The sequence below is a fragment of the Pseudonaja textilis genome, chromosome 1 (assembly GCF_049901715.1).
Source record: "Pseudonaja textilis isolate UNSWEBS1 chromosome 1, rPseTex1.2, whole genome shotgun sequence".
Taxonomy (NCBI): domain Eukaryota; kingdom Metazoa; phylum Chordata; class Lepidosauria; order Squamata; family Elapidae; genus Pseudonaja; species Pseudonaja textilis.
Window position 1 is genome coordinate 137,777,870 of NC_141990.1, and position 11,197 is coordinate 137,789,066.

Genomic DNA, 11,197 nt, shown 5'->3' on the forward strand with positions numbered 1-11,197 from the left:
GCATATCACATGCCATCCATCCCCTTTCTAGACAACCCCAAACAACAGCACCATGAGCTTGCGTCTCAAGTGGAGACCCAGATCTTGACACTAGCATTACTACTACTCAAAAAGGCTACCTCACATTGTTCCCCAAAACATGTGAGTCTTGGGAGCTGAAATAATTATCTCCATGGCCTAGGGCTCCCTAGGATCTGCTCCACATGGCTTCACTTCAGATGCTGTTCTCTTTCTATTGACAAGTCCTCTCTGGGTTACCCAAAGTTGCTCTGGATCACCCACGAGGCATTCTTTCTTGAAGCAGCTTTTGAGAAAGCTCTTTCACAGCCTGCAAAATTCATGAAGGAATGTCCCATTCTCGCACCATTTTCTGTGGGTCCAGAGGCCACACACCCCATTCTTGCACAACCACTGCGGTCTCCAAAAATTATACAAGAATAGGGAGTTCTTTCACGAATAATTGTTGGGTGTCATCTTTGATGTATCAAAGCTTTGTCATCCCTGGTATAGGGCTACCCAGCTCCACTTCATAATTCTGGGTGGTGAACAGCAAATGTCAGCCCTTCTTGTCTGAATAGAAATAGTTCCATTTCACCTGTGATACACACAAATTGTGCTAAATTACCATCAATTCCACAACAATTTTGCTGCTTGAACTTGCTACATTAGCCATTTTGGAAGCATAGTTGTCCATTTGAATTTCCTTGCTGATTAGATACAAAGTTTGATGTCTAAGGGATCAAGTTTTTATCTGTTTAGATTCTAAATTGAGCTGTTTTATATATCCTTCTGAAATCTTATTGCCTTTAAGAACAACAAAGTGTTCCCCTATAAATAATCCTAAAGTCTTTCATAGAGACTAAGCTTTTTTTTTTTTTTTTGGCTAATGAATGGCTAAATGGAGCAAAGGCTTTACGTTGCAACAGTCCTAAACTGCAGAATATACAGTACTTTATTATCTGTACCAAGGATATAAGTTTAGCTACCTAAAATGTGTTCTGCACTATTGAGCATGTCCTCTACTGGAGCCTATAGGGTTGGAGACTATATCCAGTATAGTAGAGACTCTATCTGGTATATACAGTATCTAGTAGTAGGCAACATAGTCTCCCAGTCCCATCTGACTTTTAAAATCAGTCAATCTATATCTATCTCTATCTCTATGTATCTATCCGACTGTTAATCTGCCATGCTATAAAGCAAAACACAAGCTTCTCATAACACTTCTTTGCAATAGTTGTGTTGGGGCATACTGGGATAAGCCAGGGCATGCTGGGGGAACGTTCACTTTGCAAGTGGATGTTTTGTGATTGGCCATGTCAGAGCAGTCATTTTTTGAAGAGGGAAGCTTTCCGCTACAGCCTTTTTGTGAGTATGTTCACAAAAGTTCAAATGTGCCCCCAGCTCTAAAGGTTGTTTGTCTCTGCGACAACATAAGCAAAATTTCATAAAAACTTGTTAGTAGTTTATGGGCAATGATTGTTTAATAAACTCTGCTCTGTACTGTACAAATTTCATAGCTTTATTTTCCAACACTAAATAAGCGGTAGCTAGAAATGTCTAAAAACAACAGCATTCAAAGTGTTTTATTATTGGTACAAGAATGTGAATAACAAAATGTGCTCCCCACCCTCAATAACTCCCATCAATATAGCCTTGATAGAAACCCACATGTGGAAATATTAAACTTTACAGCAAATTTATCGGCAAGGTAAATGGAACTAATTTTGGGCTGGATTCTCTTTCAGTTTGGATTTGTGGTACTTCTGTCCGATGCCATACGGTACATGTGCAGCAATAGTGCCCAGCTGCTGTGCTCCTTCTATGTGAAACATCTGATCATCAAAGAAAATGTGAGGTCTGATTTTTGCCAAGATTGGACCCTTGGGTGCCCCTGCAAGGAAGAGGGCTTCATCAATCTGTACCCCCCAGCTTCGAAGAGTCTTCAGCACTCTGGCTCCAGAGCTGGCAGCACTCCTGGCTGTCACCAGATAAGTCCTGATTGGTGAGTCCAACCGTTCGTTCTTGAGGTAAAACTTTTTCTGGAGCCTTCCAAGATCTTCCAGGAAACATTTCAAAGGACCCTAAGAGTGCAAAAATATCATAAAGACATTTAGAATCTTACACCATTTTTTCTTTAAAGAAAGAGGCAGGATTGCTGATCATTAATGGGACTTTCAATGCATTGCAAACTTCTTGACTGCAGCGCATATGTAGATATATCTAGACTGCCTTTGTAATTTCAATTGAGGAGCCAATTCTAGGAGGGCAAAGGCTTTATATAAAAAAAACATCCATCCATGAAATAAGGGTGCATAATCTGTCAGAATCCAGCATCATCCTCAAATTAAGATTATTTATCAACAGGAAAGATAGCAATCTGTTGCTACATATGGCTTTCAGCTCTTGGTGTTCTCCAAAATGCACCATCGAACTTTAGCAGCCAATTGTTAAATGGACAGAAACATTTTTGACTTTTTATCTTTAAATGCAAATGTCATTATGGTTCTGTGTATTTTAAAAATTGCTATAGTAATCCATTATAAGATCCTTTGAACTGGTTATAAATATTTAAAATAAATACATAAATAATGAACAAGCTGCTTTATGCATATCTCTGCCAAATTATTTGAAGTTTTTAAAAGCTTAATAAACATTTCGAGCAAGGAGCACATGCTTAAATCAAAACAGATTCCTAATTCCTTTTAAGAAAAAAAATCAAAATCAAAATACAGAATGAAAATATAGGCTGCATTATAAGAAAACAAAGAAAATGCAGAAGGGGCCATTCTACCTTCGCCAGAGGTGTATTCTCATGGATCTTCTCATGCTCAAAAAACCTATCCAGGCCATGTTCTTTCACAATAATTTCAGATTCATCAGAAAAAAGAACAGCATCTCCATCAAAGGCTACTCGGAGTTGTTTATCATCATAAGGCACATTTTTATTTCCAGAAAATAAAGTGGCAGCAGCAATTCCTGCAGAAATATTACAAAAAACAATTTAGGATGCCTTCTACTAAATCTCAAGGCCAGCATTAATGAATATTTCCAAAATGTACAAAATTATCAGCTAGTTATGTTAGCAAAAATTGCAAGATCTAATAATTTTCTGCCTTCTCATAGGCAACTAGAATTGCCATTATGAACATGCCCACTTAGACTAAATGGAACATATTTTTTTCTTCTGTTCCATTGTGTCAATTTCTTGGAGATTGTACAAGACCCTGCAGTTTTCTTGACAAGGTTTTTCAGAAGTGGTTTGCCACTGCCTCCTTCCTAGGGCTGACAGAAAGTGTCCCAAGGTCACCTAGCTTGCTTTGTGCTCAGAGTCAGTCACAATCTCATGTTTAGATTGGTGTCTTAACCACTACACAAGAGTCCAGTACATTTTGAGGCAGAAGACACAGCTGTATTACCTTCTTATTAAACAATTCTCAAGTATGTAGCATCAGATCCATATTTTTAAATGTCTAAGGTTGTGATTTAATCAAAAATTTCCATTTATTTAAAAAAATTAACAAATTGATCCAGTTAAAGATTTTATTGAAAATACAAATAATTCATCAAACTTTGCTTAATACCAGGGGTGGGATTCTACCAGTTCGCACCTATTCACTAGAACAGGTTGTTAGAAGAAATGACTGGCCTAATCCTGTAAGGAAGGCAGGAAGGAAACATTCTGCTGTTGCTTACAGAAACTGCCTCTCCGTTAACCCTTTTCTTGGCAGGACTAGATTTCCTGTCTCTGGAACTTCTCTGGAGTTTTTTCCCCTCCTTTGCTGGTACTTTGCTTGTGTGGAGTGACCATTCAAAGTTACAATGGCACTGAAAAAAGTGACATGACCATTTTTCACACTTACAACTGTTGCAGCATCTCCCACAGTCATGAGAGGCCAGGTGAGGAGATGCGTGCCTCGATGTGAGTGATGTTGAGTTGGCCACGCCCAGCCAGTCACATGACCATCAAGCCATGCCCACCAACTAAGCCAGTTGTTAAAAATTTGAATCCCACCCCTGCTTAATACTCAACCAAAGCAATGAAAAACTCAATGCAAACCTGCTTCTATGGCTTCCTGGACTTTTTCAGAATCAGCAGAAAGATAGAGATTGGTAAGGTATCCTTTCAAGTACCCAATGGGACTCTTGCCTCCAGTCATACAGAACCGTTCAATTAGAAGACCTAGATATTAAGAAAAATTCTCAGTCCCAACTTATGCAGAAAAATTCTTACTTGTTGCTGTTATTTATGCAATAGTTCATAGTTGTGTACCAGTTAAAAAATTTGAATCTACTTTAAATTTTGATAACTTGACATTATATTTATGTGCAATATATCTGAAATCTTTCTAGCTACACAATGCTAAAATGAATCAGCTGAAAAGAACCACATATGTCTTGTTGAAGAATGCATTTTCAGCTAGGTTGGAAAAAAATCTGTCAGGATTCTACTCAACATTTCTAGAGAAAAACTACTTTCCTCCAGACTGATATTTTCCTAATATAATTACCTAGCAGTATAATCCCGAGGTGGTAAAAAAATAAAATAAAGAGTCATGAACTTCCTAAACGTGGAACAATACATTTCTAGGCAGAAGACTGAACTGCAACCAGTGTCTTGATGCAGTTGTATAGCTCCGCTTTTAAGAATAGCAATAGGCCACATATAGCTGGCCAACAGATGTTTTATGGCTCAGAGTAATTAGGGTCAGATGTCTGAGCTCCATTTTGGCATTTTGGGCTTCGAAAGGCAAAGCAGGTGGCCTACAACAGAGGTGTCCGTCACATTTCTAGCTCCACGATCGATCGGTGGGTAGGATGGTTTCACATGGGCAATCTATATCCCATGCATATGCAAATGAAGCTGTCAAGTGCTTGCCTGTCGCTTGCATGGCCTGGTTCCCAATAGGCTGCAGGCCAGAGGTTGGGTACCCCTGGCCTAAAAGATAAGATGGTCTCAAAAGCCCCATCTCTCCTTACTTTGAGGTATGGACCTTTGACATGCTACCTAAACTTGATGAAACTCTTTGGCCAACAGGAAGTGCAATACAATGATGTATTTAATGATGTTCTACATTTGTCTATGGAGATTCTCAGCCATCCAAGTCATGGTTGTCCCAAAAATGCTTTTTTTCAAGAGGCTGAAGAAGCTTCTTGAATGAGAAGCGAAAAATCTTCAAAGAAAAACCAGAAAGTCCAGTTGCCTCTTGAAAAAAGCACCTTTGGGACTGTCCTATATTACATTCAACTCTATGTAGTGCCATCAAATCATTATCTCAGAGTTCTTTTTTTCACACAAAAGAAATAGCAACAAATCAAGTGCACTTTGTTTTAGTCTTAGAATTCTATAGGATACAGAAGGATGAAAGATGTCAACAGTAGCCTAGCCTAATGCACAGGCAACCAGACTTCAGACTCACCGTAGTGGTTAATGCTGTTGATAAGTCTCACTCCCACTTGGGCATGGTTATTAGTCATGAGCACGATATCAAACAGCTCTTCATCGTCAGGATAGAGTTCACGAAGTCGTGTATTTACATGTTCCACTGCCTATGAGAATCAAGTGGATAAACAAATATATTTGCTCAATTATTTCATCAAGAGGCCTGGGTGGGATATGCCTAGAAGAAGAATGCACTTACCAGTCCAACCTGCTTCACTTCTTGACCTCTCCAGGATCTGTTAGGGCTTGCTGGAGATGCATCAAACCCAATTGTCTTCCTTTAACAACTACAGTAACTAAGATGCTAAGGAACATAAATAGGAATGGCTTCTCTAAACAAAGGGAAGTTGGTGCCCAAGCAGCAGTAGCTTAATATACAGGCCAGGCAGGCAACAACCAGGGTTGGAAATAGATGACCCATCCAGTGTCCCTTAGGCTCCCTTGTTCTCCAAGCATGTAGAAGAATTTGCATTATTGAAGACTCAATTACTAATATGAACTTCAGCACCTGGAATGGGTGGAGGACATAATGTTGCCCTTTGCCTTAGGCAATAAGTTACTTGAGGTTTCCCTTGATAACTCTGCCTTGCATGCACAGACTGAAAGTGATTCATCAGCTTTTCAGTCTACAGTCTTTCTCAGCCTCACCTGGTGAAATAGGAGGCTGAACATGAAACTTCCTGATCTGCTTCAGCACAATTTCTCAGCTTGTCATCATTTATTTTCTGCTCCCCCCCCCCCAAATTAATAGTATAATCCCCTTGATGAAAAGAAGGGAAGTTTAAGATAGAGCTATGAATTAACTAGGTTCCAGTTGGATGAAATCGCCAGGAAAAGGCTTAGTGGAACAGTATATAATTTGCATGGTAAATGAGTAAATGAGTCCACAGCTGAGTATTTTCAGCCACGTCAGTCAATGTAGATATACTAGGTTAAATGGAATACTATCCCAGTTTAAAGTTTAAAGCAATTTTTAATGCTCCTAAATAAGAGAGCTGTGGCAGAAGGGTGAAAGTGATGCAGTGGCTCAAATAAGGGTACATACTGAGAAATGGATGGAAAAGGAAATATTGATAATGAAGAGGTGAGAAGTTGGAAAGAAAAGGACGTGGCAGTAGGAATTGTCTCTTCTGGTCATCAATGGGAAGCTAACTATCTCTATAACGAAGGAGGAGAGGGGACAGTGGTGCAACTCACCCCATGCTTTTACACAACAGTTTCTAGCAGATCATAAAGGAGGAAGGAAGGTCTATAGAAATAATAGCAACTCCAAATTTTTTAAAAAAAACTGCTTCACAAGCAGCCTCTTTTGATGGAATGTAGAGAACACTATTACAAAATTAAGCATTGAAATCTTTTTAAATTATAGGAACTGACAAATTTCTAACAAATACCTTTGCCAACTCAGATGGTCTTTTTACCCAAGTTCAAGTGCTGCCACACAGACATTGTGGCACAAAAGCTGCAGTCTAAAAAAGTTTCAGATTCTGTTGAAATCAATGAGATTTGATGGCTGCAACAATCTCTAACTTCTTTCTAAGATAGAAATCCATGCATTTCAAATGTATATTGATTTAGTACAGATAATTTAATGTTATTAGGTTTGACTTTGTTCCTTTTAACAGAAAACAGAAGGAGGTGTAAAGGAGAAATTATGTGCAACTACTCATCCCATTTATAGCTCCGGTGGCCAAGTTCTGCAAGCTGAAAAAAACTGTTGAAATTAGGAAAGATAAATAGGAAATGTCCATTAGTGTAAACATACATCATGAAAAAACTTCTCTGGGTTTTTATTTCAAAGTCTCTTAGAAGAATGAACCTGGTCATTAGAAAATCTATAATATATAAAGAATGGTTGCTGGAATTGAGTATGTCAAGTTTAATGAAAAGAAGGACTAGGGGTGATATGACAGCAGTGTTCTAGTATCTCAGAGCCATCACAGTGATGAATAAAGTACACAATGAATAAAATAGCATATATTTTTGGATAGCAGTGTTCCAATATCTCAGGGGCTGCCACAAAGAAGAGGGAGTCAAGCTATTCTCCAAAGCACCAAGAAACAATGGATGGAAACTAATGAAGGAGAGAAGCAACCTAGAACTAAGGAGAAATTCCCTGACAGAACAATTAACCAGAGCAACAATTTGCCTCCAGAAATTGCAAATGCTCCAACACTGGGAGTTTTTAAGAAGAGATTGGACAACCATTTGTCTGAAATAGTGTAGGGTTTCCTGCTTAAGCAGGGGGTTGGGCTAGAAGACAGAGTTGGTCCCTTCCAACTCTGTTATTCCATTCTATACATACTCACTGCATCTTTTTATTTAATAAGATTTCAACATTATAATATCTTTGACCAGGAAATTCCCTACCCATTAACGAATATTGGGGAGACATACCCAAGGGTGTCTGTCAGATGGCAGAATTATGAAATGCAGTCATATTATTTGCCATGCGCTCAGGAGAAAGAAAGATGGATCAGAAGAGGTAAATAAAGGCAGGGAGGAAAGTAAAGAGGAATAAAAAATAAAAGAAAAAGATCTCCAGGGAACTGAAAGGAGTTTACCTTGACAAAGGCAAAAGCAGGGCCAGGTTTCAGAGTGACGTTCTCGTTGGCCTGTTGGTATTCCACGTACTTTTCCAGACCTTGCTCTTCATAAATTTTCCTTTCCTCCACCATATCGAAGAGAGCTCGGGAAGACACTGCAATGGTGATGGCATTTTGAGGCTTGGGCTGAAGGAGAAAGGGAAAAAAACAAAACGGCTGGACTCCAAACCAAGACGAAGACGGGGAAGTCTTGGGAGCAGTCAACAAGGGAGGAGGGAGCGTCTGGACGAGAGAGAGAGAGAGAGAGAAAAACAAAGGGTGGGGGGGAATAATACACGCGAGAGAGGGAGCTCCATAGAAACCAGGAGTAGGAGTGGCGGGGAGAGCAAAGCGCACGCGGCGGAAGCATTTTAACAGCGTAGAAGGGAAAAAGAAGATGGAAAACCCAGCACGGTCCCTGCCCCTCTTGAGGCAAGAGGGTCACCGAAGCCGCCCCCCTTCCCGCGCTTGGGGCTCGGCATTCAGCCCTCAGCGACCCTTCTCGACGGAAACGCCCACCCCCCTCTTCACAATACTCACGGGCCGAGGTCTCTTGGTGCTGGTGAGACTCTCGTAGGCAATCCTCGCCGCCTCCCAGTCCATCTCGGCTCCGTCGGCTTCATCCTGGGGCAGTTCCGTTTTGGTCTCCCCCTCGCTCTTCTGGGGTTCCCCTTTGTCTGGGCTAGAGCCGCTCATGGTTTTTTTTGGGGGATTCAGAAGGGGAAAACAAAAACGGGTCTTCGACGAGGCCTGGAGAAGAAGCTGAGAAACCGTACCCCGCTTGTTGTCCCGCGGCCCCGCCCGCTTCAGCAGGAAGACGCACAACCGGCCCTTTTACGCCCGGAGCAGCGGAGTTTCTCTTGGGCTACGCGCGTCTATTAATGTCTCGCTGCGCCACACCCTTTGCGTTCGAGCTGCAGCTGGGCCGAGGCGAAGAAAGGCGGGTCGGGTGAAAGGGAACCAAGTTTCCCGATTGAAATCTTTTATCTTTTTTTTTTTTTAAAGGAAACCTTAAATACAGGTAGTCCTCGGCTTACGACCACAATTGAGCCCAACGTGTGTGTTGCTAAGCCGGACATTTATTAGTGAGTTTTGCCCCATTTTATGACCTTTCTTGCCACAGTTAAGTGAATAGCAATCACACTTAGACTTATATACCGATTTATAGTGTGCTTTACAGCCCTCTCTAAGCAGTTTACACAGTCAGCCTCTTGCCCCCAACAATTTGGGTCCTCATTTTACCCACCTCAGAAGGATGGAAGGCTGAGTCAACCTTGAGCCCGTGGGAATTGAACTGCTGGCAGCTGGCAGTCAGCAGAAATAATCTGCAAGTACTACATTCTAACCACTGCAACACCATCAAGGCTCTTTCACTCAACTGCCAATGGCTGCAGTTAAGTGAGTCATATGGTTGTTAAGTGAATCTGGCTTCCCAATTAATTTTGCTTGTCACAAGTTCACAAAAGATGACCACATGACCCCGGGATACTGCAACCATCATAAATATGAACCTGTTGATAAGCATCCAAATTTTGACCACATGATCATGGAAATGCTACGACAGTCATGTGAAAAACAGTCATAAGTCACTTTTTTCAGTGGTGGTGTAACTGAGTGGTCACCAAGTGAACTGTTGTAAGTCGAGAACTACCTATACATTAAATCCATCTGAAAAAAGGGAGTAGTGGTTCTTGACTGTTGAATTGGGTTGGAAACTTTTTAAGGAGGCGGTGAATGCCAACTTAGAAAATAACCGCAAATAAGCTATATAATGGGGGTTCCTTCAGGAAAATGGGAATGGAACGGGATTTTAATCTGAAGAAGCAGAAAAGGGCCTGGAAGCAATTCTCATTTTTCTTGTTTTTTTTTTATATCCCCCTTAGGTCTTATAGCTCTGTCAGCTGGGAGTACTGTGTTTCTCACAAAATAAGGCTGGGTCTTATTTTTTTTGACCCCTGAAAAAAATGGCTAGGTCGTCTTTTCGGGGGTGACTTAATCCCCCCCCTTGCATCCTCAAGCGGGCGGGCGGCGATGACTTGGATGTTGACCTCAGCATTGGTGGGGCACTTCAGGCACTCCTGTCGCTGCCTTCCCTTCACCTTCGAAGGCAAAGCTAATTCTTTTAAAAAAGACACCCTGCTACCAGTACAACAAAGCCTCTCCTGCCCGAGAGGGCAGCCCAACCCCACGTGGGGAGGCAAATCTCCTGGGGCCGCAGCGCAGGATCGGCCCACTTCGGGAGAAGTGCTCAGCCGCCATCCCTGCCTGACACTGGGCAGAGCGTGAAGAGCTTTGCCTGGGGCACCCAGCACAGCTGACAGGCGGGCCCTCCTGCCCGGCAGTGGAGCTCTGGCCAAGGCAGTGAGTGCCTCCCCACTGGGCCCTCCGCTCATCCTGCCAGGGCCATGCCAGAGCTGTGCGGGCTGGGCAGAGCCGGGAAAGCGAGCTGCGGGTGCGCGCCCGCCTGCCAAGCAAAAGAGCCGGGCTGACCTGAGCTTGGCTTCCTTCCCAAGTCCCTCCAGCCTGAACCCAAAGAGGCCACTGGGAGAAGCCGCCCGAGGCAGTGATAGCACCCACCCATCCATGGACAGGGAGGCAAGGCAACGGCCTGTGCCATGTCCTCCTCCAAGCTGAGCCCCGTCGAGTGAGCGCCTCTGTCCGATGCCCATGCCACTGCAGTGTTTGGAGCTGCTGGCACATTTGGAGATGTGTGGGGATGGAGACGGGCTGGGCGAGGGGTGGAGAGGACGGTCAGCTTCGGGCTCTCTCCACCGGACCTGCCGGCCAGGGAAGCAGCACTGCCGTCGCCTCACCTCCCTGTCCACAGACAGATGGGCTCTATCACTGCCTCGGGCAGCCTTTCCCGCTGGCCCCTTCAGGTTCAGCTCTTTTGCTTGGCAGGTGGGTGCGCACCCGCGGCTCGCTTTCCTGGCTCTGCCCAGCCCTCACGGCTCTGGTGCGACCCTGATAGGATGAGTGAAGGGCCCGACGGGGAGGCGCTTGCTGCCTTGGAAAGGCCCTACTGTCAGCTGCACTGGGCACCCCACGCAAAGCTCTTCACACTCTGCCCGGCGCCAAGCAGGGATGGTGGCTGGGCGCTTCTCCCGGGGTGGGCCGATCCTGCGCTGCGGCCCCAGCAGATTCGCCTCTCCACGTGGGGTTGGGCTGC

At 43.3% G+C, this 11,197-nt stretch overlaps 1 protein-coding gene across 1 annotated transcript; it reads right to left on the reverse strand.

Moving 5' to 3' along the window:
* Positions 1 to 1,462: 1,462 nt before the first annotated feature.
* NT5C1B (5'-nucleotidase, cytosolic IB) lies at positions 1,463 to 8,955 on the reverse strand. The gene is made up of 6 exons (XM_026695324.2): positions 8,569 to 8,955; positions 8,008 to 8,175; positions 5,421 to 5,550; positions 4,061 to 4,183; positions 2,795 to 2,979; positions 1,463 to 2,084 (listed from the first exon to the last, which is right to left on the reverse strand). Exons 1-6 carry the CDS (start codon positions 8,722 to 8,724, stop codon positions 1,722 to 1,724), a joined length of 1,125 nt encoding a protein of 374 aa, XP_026551109.1. The 5' UTR covers positions 8,725 to 8,955; the 3' UTR covers positions 1,463 to 1,721.
* Positions 8,956 to 11,197: the final 2,242 nt, after the last annotated feature.